Below are 27822 nucleotides of genomic sequence, written 5' to 3' on the forward strand. Positions count from 1 at the left end.
GAAGATGGTATTCTAAGAATTGAGCAATGGGGTCTGTGATAGAATTTATGCCAGCTATTATTGGGCGACCTGGTGGGGGGAAACCTTTGTGGATCTTTGGTAAGGTATAAAATACCGGTATTTTCGGAAATCTGTTAATAAGAAAATCTGCCTCCTGTTTGCAAATCTGCCACCTGTTTGAATTTGGCTAATGATAAAAACTTAATTATTAAAGAAGCGGACAAGGGAAGTGCAATTGTTCTACTGAATAGGGAAGATTACCTAAAAGAAAATCTAAGACAACTATCTGATTCAACCACATATAAAAAATTGACCAGTGACCCCACAGAGAAAATAATGCTTAGTGTTAGGACAACCATAAATGAAGGTTTGGCTATGGATTACATTTGCAAACAGGAGGCAGATTTTCTTATTAACAGATTTCCGAAAATACCGGTATTTTATACCTTACCAAAGATCCAGGCTCGCCAAATATAATTTGATGAGTTCATGGCTAAGGTATGGTTTGAGCCATAGACTGACTGACTTGGATACCTTCACCCTGTGTTTCTCTACTGAATGTGGACTCAAAGCAGCATGCAATACCAGAAAGCAATAACAAACTACCGAATACAACAAATCTACCAGTAAGCAATAAAGTAGAGCTTTATTGCTTACTGGTAGCTCAGCAAGTGGTAAAAACTGTGCCCTGATAACAACACTCTCTCCCCAGACACCCCCACACGCATTCATGCTGTGGACCTTACAAATTGAGAGGTGATGGCTGGAGGGGGGAGAAAGGAATGGAGGCAAGCAGCATCTGGGGCATGGTTTAAAGGGGGCATTGACATGATTCAGACTAGATTTTGATTAATTGTTTGTGAATTTCACCATTACATTCTGTTTATTTGTAACTATCTGAAAGTGTGACTGGAATACTCTTCTTTTTTGAAAGCTAGAAGTCAACTGTGGTAGAAAGAAAGCTTCTTATAGAAGCTTTACTTTTCTTCAGAGATCCTGGCCATTTTATTCCTGGAATGACTAAGGTTTTTGTCTGATACTTCACCATAACACATAACTATTATGCGATTTGTAGCTGTATAGAGGAAGCATGTTTTAGAAGCACTTTAATGCCATGGCCTCAACATTGTTTAACACAACTAATATTAAAATCTTTTCTTTGTTACAGCTTTACAATGTGTTTGCCTTGTTTGTGCGAAAGAGAATTTTACGTGCACAACAGATGGGCTCTGCATTACTTCGGTGACACGGAATGGAGATAAAATCATACGCAACAGCATGTGCATAGCAAAAATCGATCTTATTCCCAGAGACAGGCCATTTATTTGTGCTCCCTCATCAAGTGAAGGAGTTACTACAGTGCCTCATTGCTGTGACAAAGATTTCTGCAATAAAATAGACCTTCCAATTCCAACACCAGGTAAAAGTTTTTTTTTTTTTAGGGTTTTAAAAAATGTACAATGTATAATATACAAGAGAAGATAAAAATTCAGATGAAAGAAGAGCAGTAAATGGCATTTTGAAGCCTGTCTGCATGGGAGCCAGTGTGGTGTAGTGGTTGGAGTGTCAGACTAGGATCTAGGAGACTCAGGCTCGACTCTCCCTGCTGCCAGGGAGGCTCTCTGGGTGACCTTGAGCTAGTCACATGCTCCCAACCTTATGAGGATAAAATGATGATGACGGAGGAGAGGAAAACGATGGAAGCAGCTTTGGGTTCCCATTGGAGAGAAAGGCAGGGTATAAATGAAGTAAAATAAATCAAAATAAATGAAAACTTGCCTTTATTCTCTTTCTACCACAAAACAAGAAGAGCAAGAAGCACTGCCTTTAAAACAGTTAAACTTTAAAACAGTTAAAACTTCTTGCCTTTGTTCTCTTTCTACCACAAAACAAGAAGAGCAAGAAGCACTGCCTTTAAAACAGTTCCATTTCCTTCCTCAAACAAACTGTGTCATTCACACACAGAACGTGTGATTCTCTCTGTCCCCTTTTTTGACTGAAGTGGGATCTTGGCTGGCTGTATGTGATCATTGTGTGGCTTGTGAGGATTGGAGGGGCAAAACCTTGTGCAGTTGTATACCATCATGCAAACAATCAAAAATAACACGTTTGATTGACAGGTGATTTCCTCCACACATTTTATGTCTTATCCTCCTCTCTTCTTCCCCACTTGTAGGTCCTGCACTAGGAAAGCTTGCTTCTAATTTAGGACCAGTGGAACTGGCTGCTGTTATTGCTGGACCAGTCTGTTTTGTCTGCATTTCACTTATGTTGATCCTATATATCTGCCATAATCGTGCTGTCATGCACCATCGTGTTCCAAGTGAAGAAGATCCTTCCATGGATCGCCCCTTCATATCTGAGGGCACCACTTTGAAAGATTTAATTTATGATATGACTACTTCAGGCTCTGGATCAGGTAGTATAGTTATTCTATGCATACTAGTTAAGTTCTTTAAAAAAAGATAATGTGCTGAATAGTAATACACTAATATTTAGCTTGCTAAATATCATGGGGAAAATAGGGCCTTTGTAGAAATAATACCTAGGACTTCCATCACTGAGAAGTTGTGGTTGTAGCCAGAGGCAGAATCTCTTGTACAATATGTAGCTTGATAATAAGAAACATACATTTTGTTTATAGATGTATTTTATTTTAAATGTAATTTTTTTTAATATAAGAAGGAAATCTCTGGATTTTTATATGAACTGTGAAGTAAAATAGTCAAATATTGTCTGCAATTTAGCTTTGGTGGCTTGCCCAAGACCATCAACCTCCCTTCAGGTTAAGGTATGAAAGAGCTGGTGCAGTTGTCATACACAGGGCTGCTTACTCTGGATATTTGTAGGCTCCCACTGACCGGCTTCGTATACATATTGAGGGTTTTAAAAAAACCAAAACAAGCAGGAGACTCCACAGAAAAGGGGACCAGTACCCATCATCTCCAAGCTCACAAAAAAGAGTAGAACCTCTTGAGTAGTGTTCTGCAGGTTCTCCTAGTGCTATAATTGTGGATTTTGGAAAGATCTTCTAAGATCAACAGGCTATTGTTTCCACTGTTGATCTGTAGCCAGGGATTATGAAACCCATAGGTGTAAATATTATTGATGCCAAATCTTGTTTAGAAGTTAGATTCCTGGGTCTAAGGAAGCTGGTAGCCTCAGTGTACCTCTGACGCTGCAGAGCACCCATCTGCCCAACACTGTTCTGAAGAGGGAAGTTAAGTAACTAGGAAGACAGCAGCAACATTTGGGATTTTTAAGAAATTGAAACAGCACATTCCTGAGCCTTGCGGTGTCTTGGGACAGGGTTGCCAACGTGCCTCCACGGCACCTTCCAAGAGGTTCCCCGGCTACCGCAAGGCTTTAAAAAGCCTTTTTTAAAGTTTAAAAAAGAAAACAGGGCTTTTTCCCCATAGAAAACAAGAATGCTGCGCCTGGAAAAACCTGGCGCAGCAACACTGTTGCTGGTGGGGGTGTTCCCAGAATGGAGGGGCTTTAGAAGCTGACTGCTGTCAGCTCCACCCCCGGGAATGCCCCCCCCCCAACACACTGGAGCCACATTTCTCTTCTGGGATTTAGGTCCCAGAGAGACTGTGGCATCGGAGGAGCACTGTGCAGCTCCATGGCTCCCAGGCGCTGATGGACCTGCCCTCACCACCAGCATAAGTGCCTCTTATTCCATGGTAAGAAGCCACTTACACTGGTGGCGGGGTCATGCCGCCTCCAGAGCACTTTCAGCCCCCCACCTCAGGAATGCACTGTGTCAGGGCCCATGATACACTGAAAGTTTGCCAAACAAGTCCAAATCCATTATGTGATCTATATCATGGCTTAATGGTGACCACAAAATCTCTGTGATAATAGTAGTATAAAATGAAATAATACAGAATGTTATTTGCATTGATCAGTTTAGTTTTATGAGGCACAGGAGGCTATTCAATAATTGTAAAAAATATCAGCAGGATAACCATCAGAGGCATAAACCTTCAATATTAATAGAAAAGCAGATAGGGAATGAAAGCAGATAGAAATGAAAAGCCTCGATGGATGTCTGAGGAAACTCTTAAAATTGCCAAAGATAGATGAGAAGGTCTATCTTTGAACAGAATCAAAAGTAGAAGGTAACAGAAACGGATTCAAAAGTCAAGTGCAATGTTCCAGTGACTCGCACGTAGAGACAAAGAGAACTATTATAACAACCAGTGTAAAGAAATAGAAGGGAATAAAAAAGGAAGAACTATTTATTTATTTATTTTATTACATTTCTACCCCTCTGTCCCCAACCTGTTCCACAAGATCCAAGAAATCAAAGGGAAATTTAAAGCATGGTTAGGCATGCTGAATGATGAGCATGGAAATAAATTAACTGAACAGGACAAAATAAAGAAAAGGTGGGAACAATACACTGAAGAATTATACAGAAGAGATGAAAGGATGACAGATTCTGACCAAGAAGAAGCTTTTGAAGAAGAACCTACAGTTTTATACAGTGAAGTGAGAGCTGCACTGAGAGCAATGGGGAGAAACAAATCACCAGGAGCAGATGGGATATCAATACAGCTATTCCAAGCCACAGAAATGGAGTCCATCAAAATCTTGGCAAGAATATGCCAACAGATATGGAAAACAAAACAATGGCCCACAGACTGAAAACGATCCATTTACATTCCAATTCCCAAGAAAGGAGATGTCAAAGATTGCAGCAACTATCAGACCATTGCATTAATTTCTCACGCAAGTAAAGTGATGCTCAAAATCTTACAGCAAAGAAATGCCTGATGTTCAAGCTGGATTCAGAAAAGGAAGAGGCACTAGAGATCATATTGCAACTATACGTTGGATACAGGCACATACGAGAGAATTTCAGAAGAAAATCAGCTTGTGTTTCATAGATTACAGCAAAGCTTTTGACTGTGTGGATCACGGAAAGCTATGGCTGGTTTTAAAGGAAATGGGTGTGCCACTACATTTGATCGTTTTGATGCGCAACCTGTACTCTGGACAAGAGCCACAGTTAGAACAGAATATGGAGAAAAAGAATGATTTCCAATTGGCAAAGGTGTCAGACAAGGATGTATTTTATCTCCCTATCTCTTCAATCTATATGCAGAACATATAATTAGGAAAGCTGGATTAGATGTAGATGAAGGTGGAGTGAAAATTGGAAGGAGGAACATTAACAATGTGAGATATGCCGATGATTAATGGCAGAAAATAGCGAAGATTTGAAACGACTACTGCTGAAAGTTAAAAGAGAAAGTGCCAAAGCAGGACTACAGCTGAACATCAAGAAGACAAAAGTAATGACTACAGGAGAATTAACCAACTTTAAGGTTGACAATGAGGAAATTGAAATTGTTGAAGACTTTCTATTCCTTGGCTCCATCATCAACCAAAAGGGAGACTGCAGCCAAGAAATCAGAAGGAGATTGAGTCTGGGAAGGGCAGCCATGAAGGAGCTAGAAAAGATTCTGAAGTGTAAGGATGTGTTACTGGCCACCAAGATTAAGTTAATTCATGCCATCATATTCCCTATTACTATGTATGGGTGTGAAAGGTGGACAATCAAGAAAGCTGACAGGAAGAAAGTAGACTCCTTTGAAATGTGGTGTTGGAGGAGAGTGTTACGGATACCATGGACTGCCAAAAAAACAAATCAGTGGGTTATAGATCAAATTAAGCCTGAACTGACCCTAGAAGCTAAAATGACTAAACTGAGGCTATCGTATTTTGGTCACATTATGAGAAGGCAAGAGTCACTGGAAAAGACTGTCATGCTAGGAAAAGTTGAGGGCAGCAGGAAAAGAGGAAGACCCAACAAGAGATGGATTGACTCAATAAAGGAAGCCACAACCCTCAATTTGCAAGACCTGAGCAAGGCTGTCAAAGATAGGACATTTTGGAGGACATTGATTCATAGGGTCGCCATGAGTTGGAAGCGACTTGACGGCACTTAACACACACAGATAAGGACCAAATTCCATAGTTTAAATGTGGTTTAAATGTTACATCCTTAAATCAGCATAGGAAGCAAAAAAAACCAAAAACCACAATGTGTACCATGCAATCATGCATTAAATAATTACATTGTATTGCAGGCTGAAATTGACATATACAAGTTCTCTATTGCAATCAATCTAAGACGATATACTATGCATTAAAATTAACATGAACAAAGTCTCTGAATAAGTTCGTAGCTTTGCACAGGCACTCTCTCTTTGTAGTACAGTAAGTGCTGTAGTAGACGGTCTTCTAGAAATTGTACTGTTTCGTAGTTTACTTCTTCAGTACGTCGCTTAACAAATAACTGCCATGTATAAGCTTATTGTAAGTCAGTATATTTTTTGGTGAAAAAGCCGCTGCTGCTTGCTAGTCACCATGCCAAAAGGTTGCCGAAATTCAAGTGACTCTTTTGTGGAATGACTGATAACTTTAGAGTCACATTTTTTTATCAATTGCTCAAGCTTGAAATGTCTTTGCCATTAATTACAAAACAACTCTTAATTTTGTAGGTTTACCATTACTTGTCCAAAGGACAATTGCAAGAACAATTGTACTGCAAGAAAGTATTGGAAAGGGTCGCTTTGGAGAAGTCTGGCGAGGGAAATGGAGAGGAGAAGAAGTTGCAGTGAAAATTTTTTCCTCAAGAGAAGAACGCTCCTGGTTTCGTGAGGCAGAAATCTACCAGACTGTTATGCTACGTCATGAAAATATTCTTGGATTTATAGCTGCAGACAATAAAGGTTAGGAAGATTCCTGATTTGCTTTGCTTCTAAAAATCATGATGCCATCCAGTTAGTAGTCTTTGCATATCATAAGTGAGAAATTATGAGTATTGGCATGATTCAAGAATAATGCCAGATAAGGTACTACATGAATGAGTCCTAAATTTCTTAGAACAGAAGAGAATTGCTACCATTCTTCAACTGCGGTGAAGATTCAGATACTTGCAGTGAAGAATAAATTCCTCTGTCTTGTGTAAAATGCTACCAGTGACTGGTAAGCCAAGTAATGAGTGATCAAAGAATATTTCTCTGGCTTCCAAGGATTCTGGTCTCAAAAGCATATAACCTGCATTGTCAGTACTGCATCTGTCGGCTGTGTAAATCTGATTGATATCAGATGGAATTTAAGTATCTTAACACTGTGTAGAATTGCAGCCTCTGCCATTTCTTGTTCCATGTAGATGTACAGTACTTTCTATTCATAGTTGAATGAAATGCTGACTAGATATGGGTTGTTGGGATTTTGTTTTTGCTTAAAATAAAACACTTAATGATATTTCTGTTTTTCAGATAACGGCACATGGACACAACTGTGGTTGGTGTCAGATTACCATGAGCATGGATCTCTCTTTGATTACCTGAACAGGTACACAGTTACTGTGGAAGGCATGATAAAACTGGCTTTGTCTACTGCCAGTGGACTCGCACATCTTCACATGGAAATTGTTGGCACTCAAGGTAACTTACTACATGGAATCTGCTGCTTGGAATATAGCTTAATAGTTAATGAACAAGCTAAGAAGGAAAAACTTTATATGAAGCTCAGGTTTTGCTCTCAAAGAATATCCAATCTGGTAAAGTACATTAATCAATCAATAAGTGTTCATTTTCAAATCTAATGTGTTGTATATATTCTCATTTCTTTTCCCCTCTTAACTCTGTACTTACAACAATTTTGGTCAGTTTCCCTTTGCTTTTATTTTCAATTTTCACAAAACAAACACACACATCCCCAACTTTTGCTTGGCTAATTTCAGTTATAGATTTCTTTTTCTGTGTGTGTGTGTGTGTTAAGTGCCATCAAGTCACTTCCGACTCATGGCAACTCCTATGAATCAATGTCCTCCAAAATGTCCGATCTTTGACAGCCTTGCTCAGGTCTTGCAAATTGAGGGCCGTGGCTTCCTTTATTGAGTCAATCCATCTCTTGTTGGGTCTTCCTCTTTTCCTTCTGCCCTCAACTTTTCCTAGCATGACCGTCTTTTCTAGTGACTCTTGCATTCTCATAATGTGACCAAAATACAATAGCCTCAGTTTAGTCATTTTAGCTTCTAGGGTCAGTTTAGGCTTGATTTGGTCTATAACCCACTGATTTGTTTTTTTGGCAGTCCATGTAACTGAGGAGAGTAACACTCTCCTCCAACACCACTTTTTCTGTGGGCCATAAGAAACAAGGCCACATCAAATGCATGTGCTCCTCAAGTGCCTCCCAGATTTATGTATGTAGCCCTTGAAGACAACCTGGGAGTTACAACTGGTCCAGAATGCGGCAGCCAGACTGCTCTCAGGGGCCAGACACAGGGAACATGTGTTGCCCATTTTGAAACAGCTACATGACTGCCAGTCTGTTTCTGAGTTCAGTTCAAGGTGTTGGGTATGATCTTTAAAGCCCTTCATGGCCTGGGACCCACATTTGAAGGTCCGTCTCCTCCTGTATGTCCGTCTTCTTCCATATAAGAACATCAGAATAGTCCTGCTGGATCAGACCAGTGGTCCAAGTAGTCCAGCATCTTGTCTCACACAATGGCCAACTGGTTCCTGTGGAGGGTAAGTAACAGGGCATAGAGGCCAAGGCCTCCCCCCAGTGTTGCCTCCTGGCACTGATATTTAGAGGTAGATTGCCTCTGAACATGGAGGTTCCCTTTAAACACCGTGGCTAGAAGCCACTGATAAACCTATCCTCCATGAATCTATCTAACCCCTTTTAAAGCCATTTATGCCTGTGGCCATCACTACATCCTCTGGCAGTAAATTCCACATTTTAATCTCACTCTGTGTAAACAAGTATTGCCTTTTGTCCATCCTGAGTCTACTGTTCCTGCACACCAAGGCAGCCACCTGTTGGCTATCCCACCACTTAAGGTGGCCTGTCTGGCATCAACCTGAGTCCAGGCCTTTCCCATCATGGCTCTGACTCTGTGGAATAGGCTCCCTAAGAGGGTAGAGGAGCCCCCTCCGTGGAGATCTTCAGGATGTGCTGCAAGGCCTGCCTCTTTGCCAGGGCTTTTGAGGTGGTTTCAGTGGCCCAATTCCCCATTTTATTTTTGGTTTTAAACTGAAAATGTTCTTAAGCTGCCTTGAACCATGAGGAAAGGAGGTATATAAATTTTAATACATAAATAGTCTCTGAACATCAGCAGAGGAATTGGTCTTTTCATTAAATTCCTCTCCACAGTTGTATGGATACATTTCCATTCACTAAGCTGTGATTACATCCAATAAAAAAGTACAAGTCGGTACTTCAACTGATATTGAGATTGCCAGACCCAGAGCAGTGAAGTGGGGTGAGTCAGAAGTTCACTTTCCCCAACAGCCAACTCATCTGCTGTTTTTATCTAGTTGTGGGGTACAGTTAGCGAGCCACGGTGGGTTAGTGTTCAGTTGTTGGAGTAGAACCGGGAGACCTGGTTGCTGGCTGATTGTGGGCCAGTCGCTTTCTGCCTAATCTCCCTGAGGGCTGTTGGGTGGATAAAAGGGAGGAGATTGGAGCTCTGTATGCTATAGAGGGTTCTTTATAGGGAGGCATCTAAATGTGATAGAATCCTTGGTACAATAGGCAATAGACAAAGGTGGACAAAAGGGATACTCAAGAACTAGAATGGAAGATGCAGGAAGATGCTGGTACCGTATAGTACCTCTCCATGTGGATGCTTCAGTAACTAAAGAAACAGTCCATCTCTTGATTGGGGAGGGGCCATGGCTCAGTAGCAGAGCATCTGCTTGGCATGCAGAAGGTCCCAGGTTCAATCCCCGGCATCTCCAGTTAAAGGGACTTGGCAAGTAGGTGATGTGGAAGACCTCTGCCTGAGACCCTGGAGAGCAGCTGCCAGTCCAAGTAGACAATACTGACTTTGTTGGACCAAGGGTCTGATTCAGTAGAAGGCAACTTCATGTGTTCATGCGAACTGTACCTGGCAACCTAACATGGACTTTACTGAGTCGTGGGTGTCTCATACAGCCACTGGAACTCAAAGAACATGCCTCAGCACTGTATCAGTGCAGTGAATGGGACCTTATTCTTTCTTCTTAGATTATCAGATTGATCCGGCTTCAGGATGAGAAAGCACAAGGCCTTTGTTCGTAGTAGTAACTGCAGTAACAATAATTTTAAAGCACTTTCCCTAAGCATTTAAAGAGCTTTATGTTATCTCAGCATTCTAGTTTGTTTTTATGTTGTATAGGTTATTTCATATATTTGTCATTCCACTCACTCTGTGATAGCCTTTACAAGTTTTCAAAAGCGTCCACAGATTTGGGAGTATGGTTATGGCAAGTTGCTTAATTTGATACCAGAAACAAGCCAAAATTTAACACGGAACTTGAATTTAAGGGTATAATCATGTAAGACATTTCTGTTTATAACATATTGTTTGTGTGATTTCTTGCAGGAAAACCAGCTATTGCTCACAGAGATTTGAAATCAAAAAATATATTAGTAAAGAAAAATGGAACATGCTGTATTGCAGATTTAGGTCTGGCAGTAAGGCATGATTCAGCTACAGACACAATAGATATTGCACCAAACCACAGAGTGGGAACAAAAAGGTAAGATAATTATCTTAAAACAATTATTTATTATAAGAAGGCTCATAATCATGGTTCTAAATTTGGAGGCAGGTGTGCAGGATCCCTCCAGGGTCTGTGGAAACCAGATCTTCTTGGGTTTCAAAGTGAGAAACCTAGATTAAAATCCCCATTTGGGGGTGAAGTTGACTGTTGCACACCCTAACCTACTTGGGTCCAGCTGCTGCAAGCTGTTAGATAAAGGCCAGGGTACAGATGTAACAGACATCTTTTGTCTATTTTATGTCATCTGTCTAGCATATTATTTAGAATGGGTGGGTAGTACCCTCCCCCTGTGACACTACATTGAGTGGTTGAAAAATGCCTGTGTCCCTGGAGAAAGAAGGCGTCTGCTTTTTCCACAGCCATCTCAGTGTCTGAGGACAGTTAGGTGGTTGAGCTGTTGTGGCTGTGTGTAGGCTTTGTTCTCTCAAATAGCAGATTAAATGGAAAACCAGTCTACCACTTGAGACTACAGGTGTGAGTTGATACGATGGAATGTTCTTCCATACCAAAAAGAAAAAACTTGGGAAAACAGTCCATTCATATAACTTAAATGTTTGAAAGAAGCCTAGATTTTCCTTGGGAAGCCAGTCTTCCATGAGCAGGGATTGTTTTGGTCTGGAGAAGCATGCCATCACACGAACCTCTGCCTGCAAATCTGAATTTGTGTAGTCCAGACACATTTCCACTTTTTCTGTTGTTAGTGAGAACAAGGCATAAATCTTCCCTTTATTTTTCTCTGTGGACTTTTTACTTTTGCTTGCAGTTTTATAGCGCACTCTAGTGGCCAGAGAGATACTAGACAACCTTTCAAGCTTTCAGGCCCTGACTCAATAAAGTTGAATGTTCCCTTGTCTTTCCATAGCTGTTGTCTAGGGCAGGGGTCTGCAAACTGCGGCTCCCGAGCCGCATGGAGCTCTTTGGCCCGTTGAGTGCAGCTCTCCGAACTTGGTTCGGAGCCCCTGCTCTCGTGCCCGCTTGCGCCGGCAGCTGGGCTTCCGAGCCGGCGCGCCTGAAAGGGGGACCCAGCCATTCTCCCCCCACCGTGGAGAATGGCTGGGTCCCCCTTTCCCTTACCCTCAATGGTTGGGAGGCTAAAGCCATCCCTCCCCTCTAGCTGCGCGATTGCTGGGTGGGCGGCTCAGCGGTTCCTGCCCCCCCCCGCCTATCAGCTGTTGGGCGGGGCGGGCTTCCTTTGGTAGACCTGGCCTCCGGCTGAGTCCCATTGGGAGGCCATGTCTACCCACTGGCTTTCTTGGCAGTAGACCTGGACTCCGAGGAGGGGAAAAGTCCCCCTTCAGAGGCCAGGTCTACCAATTGGCTTCTATGGGCCTCCGGAGGCCAGGTCTACTGCCAAGAAAGCCAATGGGTAGACCTGGCCTCCCAATGGGATTCAGCCGGAGGCCAGGTCTACCAATAGGCTTTTATGGTGGTAGACCAGGCCTCCAGACGTGGAGGGGGAAATGGCAGGGACTTACAATTTAATTTTTATCAATAAATAAGATCACTATTAAGTATGATATCAAGTTTTATTCAGTGTATCTATAGTTTAATTAAGACTTAAAACTTTAATTAAAGTTTATTAAGTTAATAAACAGTGTACCTACCTATATAGTTTAAGAAATTTGGCTCTCAAAAGAAATCTCAATCGTTGTACTGTTGATATTTGGCTCTTTTGACTAATGAGTTTGCCGACCCCTGGTCTAGGGTAAGGCACTGTGGTAATAACTGGGTAAATAACTAATTTATAGTTTGTGTAAACCTGTAGTTAGAGTATAATACTAAGGGCTTCTGATGGAAAATTGTGAAGATCTGTGCTGGTCTATGACTGTTTGTAATAAAGATTGATTGAAGGCGCCGGGGTAGTATTTCTCCATTATCTTATGCTAAAGAAATCTGTATGCTCAGGTGCTAGGGGACATAGAGTCAGATGATTATTCCTTCCCACATGACTGGCTGCCAACTCTGCAACCATTGTGTTAAGTGGCTTCATTGCCTCACAGTCATCTAAGAATTTGTAGGTAAATGAGAGGATGAATGGGTTTTGACTGTATAAAGCAAGCTCTGAAATGTGGGCCAGTGTGTTTTTCTTCTGTCTCACTAAAATTAATACAAATAAATAGGTAACATGGGCCAGGGAGAATGGGGTAGAAATCTAAATAAATAAATGAACTATTACTATAGTTGGTTGCTGAGATGCAGTTTTGAATAAAAAGCCGATTTAGATCAGTAGTTCATGAGGCTTTCAGTGTGTATAATGCTTTAGTTAGTTAACTTTCTGAATTGGCTCAGTAGAGTTCAGTTTTATTATTACGCCCCTCAGGCCACTCAGAAGCAGATCAAAACACATAAAACAAATAAAAGCAGTATCATAAAATTAATTATATACACAAAATCTTTCCATGCATCACTTGTCCTATATATCTAACAGTTAAAAGGTTAGAATCTGGGTAAATTATGCACTGGGCATTATCGCCGCCATATTTTCTGTGCAAAACAGAAACTTCACCTCAGAAACAGTAATTATTTGGTCAACCCCTGCCAATAAGATTTTGAGAGTTTTCTGCTCAGAGAACACTTTATCAGTCAACATTTTCTTATCAATTCAAGCTTTCCTGTAAATTGGCTCAGTATGTGTAGCTGCTCCAGGATAGCTATATTGAAAAAGCTCTGTGTTGTAAATAATGCACATTGTTTTTATTTTGATAGGTACATGGCCCCTGAAGTACTCGATGACTCTATAAATATGAAACATTTTGAATCTTTCAAAAGAGCAGATATTTATGCAATGGGGTTAGTGTTCTGGGAAATAGCTCGCCGATGTTCAATTGGTGGTAAGTACAAACCAGAGTAGAACAGAATTGACTTTGTAACTGTCCTAACACGATCTGTAAGATACATCTTTGTTCCAACATTCTCAGGAATTCATGAAGACTACCAGTTACCATATTATGACTTAGTCCCTTCTGATCCTTCAGTTGAAGAAATGAGGAAAGTTGTTTGTGAACAGAAGTTACGACCCAATATCCCAAACAGATGGCAGAGCTGTGAGGTGAGATTTTTCTTGAAGTATTGAAGTTTGGATCTAAGCAGGGTTGGCCATGGTCAGTATGTGGGTGGGAGACCTTCAGGGAAGACTGGAATTGCTGTGTGAAGAAAGCAAAGGCAAGGGGCGTCTGCTCATCTCTTGCCTAGAACACCCCATCGATGGGGTCGCCATGAATTGATTGCAACTTGACAGCATTTTCTTCTTTATTGAAGTTCATATTCTTTGAACTACTTAAAGCAATTTGTATGTGTATTCTTGCTGAAAATGAACTTTGAGAGCTTCCGTGTCTCCTTGAAGAAGATGGATTCACTGTATGCCTTTAGATTTATGGATGCAGTTGATAATTTATGCTTATGCTGGCTCGCTGTGGTACAAAAATGTGATTTCTGAGACCCTGTGGCACGCTGACCAGAGTTTGTTTCTTTCCTTCTAGGCATTACGAGTAATGGCCAAGATTATGCGAGAATGTTGGTATGCCAATGGTGCAGCAAGGCTAACAGCTTTACGTATAAAGAAAACACTGTCACAGCTCAGCCAGCAAGAAGGCATAAAAATGTAAATTTGGAGGTGCTACTGAAGGAAACTCTTAAAGGTCCATGTCTGCACTTAGTTTGGGTATTGAGAAGGCTGATTGTTCTACCTCACTGAGGGAACAGAAGGATATGGCTGCCTTTTTATACAACATAGGAAGATCAGTGATTAGCCCAAGGATTTCTGTGGATGTGGATTCTTATGGTGCACTATGAACACCTCTTTTTTTTCCAGGGCACTCACAAACTTTGTGTAGTCTAGCTTCAGTACTGTGTCAAGGCTAATGCCAGTCTCTGCTACTTGTGTTGAGAACATGAAGAATATGCTTAAGATAAAGGAGCTGGTGTACACTATTTATACAGCGCATTGAAGGATTTCTTGAAGTGTTTTTTTTAAGCTTTTTGCTTTGTTCATGATGGTATACTATATATTCTGAACCACTCTTCGATTCTTCTTCAATTCGGATGGTATATTGGGGTTTTTTCCCTGGCTACTAAGACTACACCCTATTGGACATTTCTGTCAGGATTTACAGACATGACCTCATTCATCTGGAGGAACATACACAACATATGCAATTATATTTTGTATACTGTTTCGGTTATTTTGCTTCAAAACATTACATGCCTTCAAAATACAGTAGATTGTACTGTACCAATAAGTGCCACTTCTTAATCTTAATGCAATTCAGTAGGGACAAGCAAAGTCTTTGGTGCTTGTATAATGATGCTAAATACCATGGTTCCTAGTTAAAAGGATTTCATACTCACATGTGGAATTCCTTTTTTTTTTTTACCAAAATCTCTCTAATTCTATAGGAATTTAAATAGCATACAAGTAAATTCAATAATATTGTCTCAGTTGTACATCAGAATGAGTTATGGTGTCTGCAACAGTTTTCAATTAAGTTAAACTCTTACAAAGAGTGCTTTAAGATTCTTTTAAAATTTGATATGAGGACTAATCTGTTAAATAAATTTTACCTCTCTAATGCCACCTTGTTTTCTCCATAGACCTTATCTGTTTTCACAACAGGGCTTTGTTAACAAATCAGCTGTCTCCATGCTTTTGCAAGATTGAGGCATGTGGGTAAACATGTTTTTGTGTGTGGGTAGCCTTCCTGGAGACAGTCCACATGTGCAAAACTGGAGTTTTTGTAGCTTCTGGGGCTGCCATGTGGAAATTTTGCTGGATCAGTTCAATATGCATATCAATTAACAGGTGGTTTGGCACTGACAGGGCCAGCTATACGTTAGAGGTGTTGGACTGGAATTTGAGCTCCTTCCTTCTGTTGTTGGAGTCCACGATAGTTGCATCTGTCTAGGTTGGGGGCAGGGAGGCATTAAGTTCCACCTCATTTTGTACAGCCCGTGGTTTTCCTCTGAACTTCTCTTGCTTGTGGCCTCTGTTATTAAGTGACAACTGGAAATTGGTGTTTTCTCAGCATACTCGACACACAGTTAACTATCAGTTCATTCCTGAGCCTTGCAGTGGCTGGAGACAGCGTGGCTGAGGTGCCACCGCAGCACCTCCAAAGAGGTTTCCTGGCTGCTGCAAGGTGAAAAAATACCTTTTTTAAAAAAAAGAAAAATTAGAAAATGGGGAAAATAGCCCCGTTGAAAATAGTCCTGTTGAAAACAGCGATGCTGCCAACAAAAAACTGGCACAGCACTGCTGTTTCTTCAGGGGGCGTTTCCGGGCTGGAAGGGGTGAGGAAGCTGACTAAACTCAGCTCCGCCCCTGGGAACGCCCCCTCTCACGCTGGCACCACAGTTCTCTTCCGGGATTTAGATCCCAGAGAGGCTGCAGCGATAGTGGAGCTCCGTGCAGCTCCACGGCACCCTGGTACAAGGGTCAGGCTGCCTCCACCCCACAGCTCAGGAATGGGCTGTATAAAATGTGGACATCCATTAAATTGGTTTATTTTTCATAATGAATGAAAAGCCCCAAGAGTACTTGCTGTTGAAATCTAGAATACTGAAAAATATGCATGGTATGTACATGTCAAGGTGTAATTTTCTTACTTTGATTTGCATATATTACGACTCACATTAGGTTGCTACTATTTTCAAAACAATTGCATTTAAGAAAAAACAAGAAACTAGTTTTAAAACTTAAATGAGGTGGCAAGCAAGAGGAGTCTGAGAGGTTTGTCTTTATTTAACCCATTTATGAATTAAAAGTTAGAATCTATTCTGAATTGCAGTCAGTTTTGCGGAGGTGAAGGATGGAAATAATTATAGCTAACTATACCGCTGCTGTTCATCATCTTGATGATTCATAATTCTCTCAAGCCAAAATTGATTTTTCAGTCTATTAAACTTCCATAATTGTGCGATTTATAAAAAGATCACTGCAAACACATGATATTTAATTGTGAGATTAATTTGAATTCTTAAAATAGGCTTTGCAAAATGCAAATTTCATATCGTGAAAACTGTATACAGCTATTTGTGGCTGGGGCTGTGACATAACTTGAATTGTATTCATATGTTTTCCATTGTTTGGCAATGTCTGATGAATGAGTGTATATATTACCTTGAATTTTTTTAATATTTTGCCAGTGTAAAGTCAAACATAGGTCTTTTATATGCTCACCCAGGCGCATTAGTATTTTTAAAAGATTGTAATGTTCTGCTCTTGGGAACCCAATGGGACCAAAATATTTCAGCACTCAAAATTATTTAAGCACTCAAACTGTCCCGGGACGGGCCCTTCCAGGAGCCACCCGGGCCATACTCCGGCCCCACCAGATTCCCCAATGGGGATTCCCCCCCCCCCACGGGGGCGTCGGTGAAAAGCTGCGGAGGTGCCCACCCCTCCGGGGGCAGGCCCTGCGACGGCGCCTCACCTTTTTCTTTCTCCCAAGGCTCCCGGCGAGACAGCAAGAAGGCAAGCCCTCCAGGGATCGGCGAGGCCGGCCGCCAAGCCCCAGCGTCGGACGCGGCCAGAATGACGCGCGTCGCCGAGCCCCGCCCCGCGCAACAGCTGGGCTTCGGCAGGGTGTGGGCAAGGCTGGGAAGAGCTTGCCGGCCTGCGGCTCGACGTCCTCCCACGGGGGCAAACTGAGGCCCTTATTTGGGACTTCCGGGGGCAGGCTGGGGGGAGGTCAGGGGCGGGACCTCTCTGGCCTGGAAAGGATATAAGGCCAGAGAGGAGCCTCGGCCGGGGAGGATTGCAGCAAGAGGTGGGAGAGGTTGAGCTGATTCTCGACAACCTGGCTGCGTCCGAGGGGGAGGAGAGTTCTGATTCTCCCTCGGACTGGTCTGAGGCCGAGGAGGCTCCTCCGCCCCCCCCCCTCCAGGGCAGAGACCCCGGGGATTGCTGGGGACGAGGCGCGGCGTGACACAAACATTTATATCATTTTAAGAACATACCAAAACTATTTCTGGTATAATACTGTTGCAAAGAAACAGTTGTTGTTGTTGTTGTAAATATTCACATAGGGTACCTTTACTTGACAGGTTTTTATCAAGTTTGTTTTCTTAATAGCATTAAAGTTTCAGTTCAGATCACAGTCATATGACAACATACAAAAAACAATATGCAAGTTCTGTTACTCAAAAGTCTTGGATGCATTTCTTGGATTATCAGCATTTGTCAGGGACCCTTGAGCATAGAGAGCCTTTTATCATACATTTTAATTTGCCTGTCTAGATCTTGGTAGCGTTTCGCACCATGTTTGTTTGCGATGTTCATACATATATATGACAATGGCATAGTCTGGCAAATTCAGTCAAGTGTAGCAAAAAGCTACTCTGACAAAATAATGGTTTATCAGTTGGGTGCCATGGGTTTCATTTGTAGTTAGCCCGTTGTTAATAGTTCACCATTAAAGTGGTTACAATGGTATATGAATTGTGTTACATGTAAAAAAAAACATTCAATATGTCAGTTGCTTTAAACATAAATTACCTCTACAAAAGACCAAGGTACATTTACCTCATTTGTATATAAAGTTTAATATGTTTTTCAGAACATTCTCAAAGTTGGTAATTTCCTGTCTATTAAAATAGGGGTGTTAAAGCCAATAAATTTCCAACTTTTCTGGTACTTAACTGGCTGTGATCCAAAGCTTAGCATGTGCTTGGATGTCACTTGGAGCACTCACCAAGGTATGGCAAGTTTTCCCCAGAGGCCTCCATTTTGATGTGCTCTTATATGGATGTGTGCCTCCATGGTGAACTCACTGGGAGAGCTTTACCTGTGTGGGAGCTATGTGCACGTTGTAGCACTTGGATGTTTAAAAAGGCCCTGGATCGAGTCACTGTGTATTTTGTCTTGTGCCCAAATTGCATACTTTTATTTCCATGTTGTATTTTTTAAAAAATATGTTCGCTGTTTTGTCAATGTAGCACCAGCATTTCCAGAGCTATGTGGGTAATCATGTATACATTTTGTTTTTTACATTTTGGATGATAGAGTTTGAGATTCAGTACTGATAAGTGTCACTTTTAAAGCCTTACTGAGTTGTTCATTTCCCCCGTATATGCCTGATAATTATGTATTAGTAGAGTACACATCAGTGAATTGTAAATAATAATAGATGAGTGATAATTATTGTTAAGTGCTAACACTACAGTAGAAAAGAATAAAGCAATGACAGATTTTCTTTTTTAATAGATATATGAGTCTGTGTTGTTTTGGGAGAAATAAGGTTGAATTATGTCACATTCTTACTCATGTTATAGGTTGGTCTCAAGGATATACTAGCCTGTGTGAATTTTAAATTTTAGGTTGTGGTCTAAAAAGCTGCCCAGACTCATTCAGGGGTCTTGCTGGATTTTAACATTTTCATCACTTTGTATAGCAAATCCATGCCATATCACAAACTACTTTTTAAATCCCCCCTAGGTGTCAAAGTTTCCATTGTATTTTGCTTTGCCCTGTTTTCCACCCCTTTTGAATACAAGCACCTCTTTCCTTTTATTCTTTTATAATAAACTTTCTGTTTACAAAGATACTTTCTGGGTTCGTTTTGTGCGTGTTCAGTGCCGACTCATGGCGACCCTATGAATGAAAGTCCTCCAAAATGTCCTGTCTTTGACAGCCTTGCTCAGATCTTGCAAATTGAAGGCTGTGGCTTCCTTTATTGAGTCAATACATCTCTCATTGGGTCTTCCTCTTTTCCTGCTGCCCTCAACTTTTCCTAGCATGACTGTCTTTTCCAGTGACTCTTGTCGTCTCATGGCATGACCAAAATACGATAGCCGCAGTTTAGTCATTTTAGCTTCTAGGGTCAGTTCAGGCTTGATTTGATCTATAACCCATTGATTTGTTTTTTTGGCAGTCCACGGAATCCATAACACTTTCCTCCAATACCACATTTCAAAGGAATCTATTTTCTTCCTATCAGCTTTCTTCACTGTCCATTTTAGTCCAATATATTCATTTTAGTTCAATTTTAGTACAATATATTTCTCTGGGATATTTCTCTTAATCTCTTCCCTATGTGCTAGACTGCATAGATGCTACATTGATTCCCATAACGTATTCTCTAAAACCTGCATCCTGTTTGTTATTTCTTTAGTGATCTAGTACTGCTGTAGAAGGAACCCTTAGCAGATCAGCCTAGATGTCCTCAGGATGGTCTCCTGAGTGGTGGCAGCTGTTAGCACATTCTTTCCAGGGAACCCTTAGTCTAAGGGAGTTTCCTTGCAAGGAAAGGCGCCTTTCCCCACTTTCGTCCGCATTATTTGCCCTGACCTGAATGGCCCAGGCCAGCCAGATCTCGGAAGCTAAGCAGGGTCAGAGTTGTTTAGTACTTGGATGGGAGACCACCAATGGAAGTCCAGGGTTGCTACATGAAGGCAAGCAATGGCAAATCACCTCTGAATGTTTCTTGCCTTGAAAAACCCCAGGGGGTCACTGTAAGTCAGCTGCAACTTGAAGGCGAAAAAGCCAGGCATCAAGAGCAGTTTGATATGCAAAATGGGGAAGGAACTGAGTGCCACTCAAGAGAAGAGTCCAAATGCCCCTTCTGGCTCAGAGCTAGTGGTAAAGTTCTTTGGATTGTGGCCTTACATTTCAGTTGATTTTTATAACCGTATTGGTTAGACGAAAACGAGCTATCTGACCCAGAAAGCCATCGTTCATGCATAGTGTAGAAGAAGAAGAGTTGGTTTTTATATGCCGACTTTCTCTACCACTTAAGGGAGAATCAAACTGGCTTACAGTCACCTTCCCTTCCCCTCCCCACAACAGACACCCTATGAGATTGGTAGGGCTGTGACTAGCCCAAGGTCACCCAGCTGGCTTCATGCGTAGGAGTAGAGAAACAAATCCAGTTCACCCGATTAGCCTCCACCACTCATGTGGAAGAGTAGGGAATCAAACTTGTTTCACCAGATCAGAGTCCACTGCTCCAAACACTGCTCTTAACCACTATAGTGTATTACTGTAAATCTAAGCAAGTGGAAAAAATTGGATGAAATGTCCTGAATCTAAAGGAGGTAATTGGCTGAAGGTGAAAGGGAAAGAGGTTTGCAAAGAAATTGCACTACCTGAGTGCCATTAAAACTTGTTTATCGCTCTTTTAATATGTTTTATCGATAATTTCTCTATTACCTTTTAGTGAGCTTTATAATATAATTATAATACTTTTCCAGAGTCACTGGAAAAGACAATCATGCTAGGAAAAGTTGAAGGCAGCAGGAAAAGAGGAAGAACCAATGAGAGATTGATTGACTCGATAAAGGAAGCCACAGCCCTCAATTTGCAAGACCTGAGCAAGGCTGTTAAAGAGGATGTTTTGGAGGACATTGATTCATAGGGTTGCCATAAATCGGAAGTGACTTGATGGCACTTAACACATACACATAATTATTTGTGTAAGAATTCCTCCTCCCAATAACCTTGTGAGATAGTGGATCTGGCAGTGATATTCCCAAAACCACCAGCACACCTTCATAGCTGGCCAATTTGAACCTGGTTCTACTGTATTTTCTTTCAACATACTAGCTACTGTACAGTATCCGCCTCCTTACTGCGTAGTGCATAGGTGACTTTGTATAGGATAATGTAGTAATTATCCTACAACAGGATCTTCAGTGTTTCTGATATCAGTTTTTTTTTTGGGGGGGGGTTGCTGTCAAGTCATAGCTGACTTATGGCAACCCCGTGGGGCTTTCAAGGCAAGAGAAGTTCAGAGGTGGTTTGTCGTTGCCTGCCTCTGCGTCAAGATCCTGTTATTCCTTGGTGGTCTCCCTTCCAAATACTGACCAGGGCTGACCCTGCTTAGAACTTCATGAATTGGGATTCATAGCACAAGAAGTTACATTAAAAAACAACTTTATCTGCTGATCTCCAACACCGCATAAAGTACTTTGGTGAAGAGAATGTGTCCATACATCATTGTACTATCTGATTGAAAAAGTGTACACTTGGGATGACTCAATTTAAGCGGTGATATCTCCTCCATGTGTGTGCATGTGCGCACAGAATGCATTCATATAGCAATGATTTATGTACTGGATTGTGCCTTGATTCTTTGATACAATGTGAGCCAGCGTGATGTAGTGGTTAAGAGCGGTGGTTTGGAGAGGTGGACTCTGATCTGGAGAACCGGGTTTGATTCCTAACTCCTCCATGTGAGTGGCAGACACTAATCTGGTGAACTGGGTTGGTTTCCCCACTCCTACACATAAGGTCAGCTGGGTGACCTTGGTTGGTCACACTCTCTCAGCCCCACCTACCTCACAGGGTGTCTGTTGTGGGGAGGGGGAGGTGATTGTAAGCCGGTTTGATTCTCCCTTAAGTGGTAGAGAAAGTCGGCATATAAAAACAAACTCTTCTTCTTCATCATCTGTAGAGCCGCCACCACAGAGACGTTTGCCTCTTTGGTTTTGCCATAAAGCTGAATGGTGAAGCAACAATCCTGTCTCTAAGGCAATGGTATACCTCTGTGATTAGAGGGCAACAGGACTCCCGCACACAGGCTGTGGCTTTCAGGCAGACTAACTAAGCCCTGGGACACGTGTCTTCCAGTTAACATCTGACTGTGTCCCTATTGCTTTGCCCAAAAATAGAACCGCGTGGTGTTGGCTATGGGGCAATTAGTTACACTTTCACACCAGCCAGCTTGCTTTCTGCTGCAACGAACTCTTCAATTCATTTTAATGCCTCATTTTCATTCCCTTTTATGTGTGAGCTTGCGGGGAAAGGGAAAATTGAACAGGACTAGGAAATAAATGATCTTCGAGCATAACATGCATGCAGTGTTTGCTCCATGTGACAGGCCTTACCCTGGGGGTGGGGTGGAGTGGGGAATAACCATGCTAATGTTGCATATGCCAGGGAAAGTTTCCTGAATGTAGGATTTGCAGGTCAGTGATAAAGTACGCCATCTAGCTGATGTACTATTGATTGCTAGAAAGCAATGTGCAAGCCAAGCTATTTTTTTTTTAGTGGGCAAAAATTTGAACGTGATTTAAAAGTATGATATTTTGTCAGTATGTGTCTGTTTTTGATATTTTTACTTGTTTGATGTTTCTGGAGGGGAAAAGTTTGAGTAATGTTTCCATAAAAGTGCATCTAGCATCAATTTTGGGGGGGGGGTGTGCGTGTGTGCGCGCATGCTTACTTGCGCAATTAGCCATAGCACAGTTTGTCCTGGAACTCAGCGAAGAGGCCAACCGTAGCGCTGCTTTGGGACGGACTGCGCCGTCAGCGCTTCATGTCGGAGAGGCACCCAACGAGCCTGCACCAAAGGACCCATTGGGGTCCCAGATTATAAGTGTCCCGGGAGGGGACAGCTCACCTTCTTCGGATGAGGACAGAAGCTGGGACCGCCCGGCTTTGAATCTAGTGTCTCCTTTGGATCTGTCAAAAAACGGGCGGGGTCTGCGGTGAGTGAAGCGACACCGCGGACCCTCGCAGCTGTTCCTGCAAAACCCAAGGCTCCTGTAATGGTGAGTGAGATCGAAGATACCGTGTATGTGGACGTAGTGTTACAACACTACAAAAAGGGCCCCCAATTACAAGTCAAAGCACTAATAGATTCTGGGTGTGCCCGGTCCCTAATCAATGAGGCCACTTTCAAAGCGCTCAAAGTCAAATCAGAGACTCTGTCAGCTCCCATTCAATTTGCCCAAATGGATGGCAGTGACTTTAAGGGTGGGCCAGTTAATCGTCGTACTCGTGGGGTAGCGATGGGCATTGGCCACCATTGGGAGCAAATAACCTTCACCATAGCCCCTATCAAATACGAAGTGGTGTTGGGAATAAACTGGCTCAAGGGACACAGCCCGTATATTGACTGGGGGGCTGGGACCATACAGTTCTCTGGTCCTAACTGCCACCAACACCGTCACGAAGTAGCTGTTGTACCTCCATCAACCTCAGCTTTAGTCTCAGACACCCCCTCTTCCTCTCCACTGCCTGCTGAATATCAGGACTTTGCTGACGTTTTTGATGTACGGGAGTGTGATGTACTACCCCCCCCACCGCAAAACGGACTGTGCTATTGAGGTGGTGGGGGGTGGGAAACTGCCTAAGAGTAAAATTTACCCCATGAGCGCTTCTGAACGCACAGTGCTACGTGAATTCTTGGACAAAAACTTGGCTTGAGGTTTCATCCAATCGTCAACCACCCCTTCTTCGGCCCCCGCTTTCTTTGTACGCAAGAAGACTGGTGACTTGCGATTATGCATCGACTTTCGCAAGCTCAATGCGGTCACCCAGTCCAATGCCTCCCCATTCCTCTGATCTCCGATCTTTTGGGGCAACTAAAGGAGGGCCGTATATTCACTAAATTAGACTTGGTGGAAGCTTATTACAGAATCAGGATCCGGGATGGGGATGTGCCCCTAACAGCCTTTTCCAGTTGCTTTGGCATGTATGAATTCTTAGTGATGCTGTTTGGACTAAAAGGGGCCCCTGGGGTCTTCATGCAATTCATTAATGAGATCCTACATGACTTGTTATATAAAGGAGTGGTGGTTTATTTGGATGATATTCTCATTTACTCTAAAACTATGGACGAACACGTTGCCCTGGTGAGGGAAGTACTGCAACGTCTCAGAGACGATCAGCACTATGCTAAGGTGTCCAAGTGCGAATTTCACCAAAAACAGTTGACTTTCTTGGGCTATATAATTTCACACCACGGTCTCACTATGGACCCTGAGAAGGTGCAGTCTGTAACCAATTGGGAACCACCCTCAACCCGTAAACAGGTTCAACAATTCCTTGGGTTCGCTAACTTCTACAGGGGGTTCATCCCCAACTTCGCTCAAGGCGCACTCCCCATCACTGATCTTAAAACCAAGGGAAAGGGAAATGCAGCCACATTGCCTTCGGCTAAAATCAATTGGACCACCCAGTGCCAAACCGCTTTCGATACTCTCAAGCAACTGTTTACCTCCAAACCGGTGTTAAAACACCCTGATCCTGAACAAATGTTTATAGTCCAGGTTGACGCCTCAGACGTGGCAATGGGGGGTGCGCTTTTACAGCAGGGGAGGGACGGTCTTCTGCATCCATGCGCTTCTCTAAGAGGTTCGCGCAATCTTAGCTCAACTGGCCGATCTGGGAAAAAGGAGTGGCCGCCGTCCACCATGCCCTCACGGTGTGGAGACAGTTTTTGGAAGGTTCTAAAGTCCCTTTTGAGGTATGGAGCGATCACAAGAACCTGGAGGCACTCACGAGAGCCCGTAAACTGTCCGCGAAACAGGTACGCTGGGCGGACTTCTTTTCTCAGTTCCGTTTCATATTAAAACATGTACCAGGAAAGCAGAATGTCCTGGCTGATGCTCTATCCAGACTTCCCCAATACCCAAACAAGGTTGTGTCAACATATGTCAAAGTTATGCCTAGTCTGCAGTTTGCTAAACAGATCATACTGATCAGAGTGACAGCTAAGTCATGTGATGATGCTGGTCTGATCCAGTTTGTACAGCCAGGAATGGGGATTTCCAGAATGACTCATCTCAGGTGAACTGTGATTGGTCATGAATGTGTATATAAGTCTGTATAGTGAATGTAAGTTACCTCTTGCTGAAATATATATGCTGGCGGAGCATGCTGATGCTCAGAGCTGTGAATGTTAACAGCCAAAGGACTCTGTGTAGATATTGTAAATAAACTGTACATAGCAGAACTGCGTGGTGTGAAGTTGCTACCAGGTAAACTCCTGAAGTCCAGACAAGCTGTGCGCGACAGGGTTATGGGCCCAGATAGACTGCGCTGAGAGCTGGAGGTTCTATTGGAGTTGGTGAGCTACTGCCGTGAGTTGCTGCTGTGAGCGGTTTGGATATCTACAGAGGCCAGCGACGCTGAGGACCTTGATGTACAGTCTGCAGACGTTCAGTTGTTTCTGACAAAGAGTCGGAGAAGGAACCAGGGGAGGATAATCAGCTACTGCCGGTGAGAGAAGATATCATGGCGCAAGCTGCTTCTGCCCTGCTGGTTGATAAACTGACCGCAGATAACTATGCCGTGTGGTCTCTGCGAATGGAGCATTATCTTAAGCGTGAGTCATTGTGGACGTATGTGGATTCTCCCCCACAAGCTCCCACGCCTGAGGAAAGTTTAAAAGACCAGAAGGCATTGGCCACATTGATATTAAGTGTTGCTGATGACCAGTTGGTGCATGTGGCGAGACGGGTCAGCTAAAGATGCCTGGAATAGCCTCAAGGCTGTATATGTGCAAGACACGGCTGATCCCTTATTGCCCTGATGAGAAGGATTTATAGAAAGACTATGGAGCCAAATGAGAGTGTTAGAGCTCATTTGAATACCTTAGCCACGTATTTTCAACTGCTGGCTCAGAGGGGAAAGCAGATTTCTGACCAGGACCAGGTGTTTATTGTCTTAAGTTCCCTGACGGAGCGTTTCGACCCACTTATCTCAGCCCTTGAATCTGTGGATGCAGCAAAGTTATCTTTGCAGTACATCTCAGGGAGATTGTTAGAGGAAGAGGCGCGATATACGCAACGGGAGTTGGCAGTCAGCCAGACCGGGAGCTGTGCCAAGCATGAGATAAGGAAGGATACAAGCCTCAGCTGTGAAGCAACAAAGCCTATACCTGTGGCTTTACGTGTCAAGAAATGTTACAGATGTGGAAAAGAGGGGCACATTCAAAGATTTTGCCCTGCTGCAAGGAAATACAGAGAAGGAAAAAAGACTCAAGTTGTGACCAAACAGCAAGCTACGCTGGTGAGAGTGAGTCCAGACTCCCTGAATGACTCTTGGATAATTGACTCAGGAGCTTCACAAATATTTGTGAGGGAGGAAAGGTTACTAATGAACTCACATCAATCGGCGTTAGGTCATGTAAGTTTGGCAGATGGACGTTCTGCAACTGTTTCCTGTGAAGGAAGTGTAATGTTTGGAAGTTTAAACCATACATTCAATGATGTGCTTTGTATACCCTCTCTTGAGAAAAACTTATTAAGTATAAGTGCACTAGATTCTGCTGGATTCAGTGTGACTTTCAGAAATAAGTGCTGTAATATTCTCAAAGGTGACAAAATTATGGCAGTGGGGAATTTGAAAGATAATGTGTATGTGCTAGAGAACATGGCAGGTAAAGCACAAACAGTGTTAAATAAAAACCCACACCATAAATGTATACATTTGCTACATAGAAAACTCGGCCATGTGGGCTGGGGTACCTTGAATAAAACTCTTGCCCTGCTGGGCAATGAGAAGGTTGAAGGGTGCAAAACATATCTGGATTGTGATGTGTGCAAGCAAAGTAAATCTAAAGCACACCCAGTTGCACCAAGGAGTGACAGAATGACAAAAACTCCTCTATATCTTATTCATAGTGATGTGGTAGGCCCTTTCCCAGACAGTATATCTAAAAGAAAATATCTTCTTCTTTTGATAGATGATGCCACAAGGTTCACATGGGTGTATCCCATAGCAAAGAAGTCAGAGGTGTGTGACACTATAAAGATGTGGGCTAACAATGTGCAAAGGCAATTAGGGCATAAAATTTGTAAGTTCCAAAGTGATTTTGGGGGCGAGTACATGTCTGGTGAAATGGCTCATTGGTTTAAGACTCAAGGTATTGAACATAGAATTGCTAATGTATCTATGAGTCAAGAAAATGGTGTTGCAGAGAGAAAGGCAGGAGTACTGCAAACAATGATAAAATCAATGCTACTTGATACTGGATTGCCAAAAATGTTCTGGGCTGAAGCGGCAAAAAATGCTTGTTATATATCAAATAGAATTTGGACAAGTGCCACAAATAATATTCCATACAAGGCTTTGTATGGGAAAGATCCCAGTTTGGATCATATCAGGATATTTGGCAGTAAAGCATGGGTTAATATACCACTGAAACAATGTAGGAAAGGTGGTGAAAGAGCAAAAAAGTTGACATTCCTGGGGTATCAGACAGGAATGAAATCTTACCGTTTTGTAAATAACCAAAATGCATTAAGTTTCAGTCGTTCAGCTACATTCTGTGAGGATGCTAATTGGCCTAAGATACATGCAAACCAATTACCATCCACAGTACTGTTACCTATGAATGATGATTCTGAAAACATGCCAGAAGTGAAACAGGAGGTGCAGTCACCAATACATGCAGACTCTGAGAGTGTGCAAAGTGCAGATCAGAGAGGAGTGCCAAGAGTGTCCTCTAGATCTACAAAAGGTATTCCACCTCAAAGGTATGGTGTAACTGCTAACCATGTGTTTGTAAAAGTTCCAACT

General features: G+C 42.4%; 1 protein-coding gene across 1 annotated transcript in view; it reads left to right on the top strand.

Annotated features, from left to right (window-relative positions):
* The window catches only part of TGFBR1 (transforming growth factor beta receptor 1), a 33638-nt gene extending 19316 nt beyond the window's left edge, over positions 1–14322 (top strand). Inside the window, exons 2-9 of the mRNA XM_056857466.1 lie at positions 1169–1420; positions 2177–2419; positions 6516–6746; positions 7299–7466; positions 10397–10553; positions 13284–13408; positions 13496–13626; positions 14057–14322. Coding sequence (XP_056713444.1) covers positions 1279–1420; positions 2177–2419; positions 6516–6746; positions 7299–7466; positions 10397–10553; positions 13284–13408; positions 13496–13626; positions 14057–14182 — 1323 coding nt within the window. The 5' untranslated portion in view covers positions 1169–1278 and the 3' untranslated portion in view covers positions 14183–14322. The remainder of the gene's footprint in view (positions 1–1168; positions 1421–2176; positions 2420–6515; positions 6747–7298; positions 7467–10396; positions 10554–13283; positions 13409–13495; positions 13627–14056) is intronic.
* Positions 14323–27822: the final 13500 nt, after the last annotated feature.

Source organism: Euleptes europaea, chromosome 11 (genome assembly GCF_029931775.1).
Source record: "Euleptes europaea isolate rEulEur1 chromosome 11, rEulEur1.hap1, whole genome shotgun sequence".
Classification (NCBI taxonomy): domain Eukaryota; kingdom Metazoa; phylum Chordata; class Lepidosauria; order Squamata; family Sphaerodactylidae; genus Euleptes; species Euleptes europaea.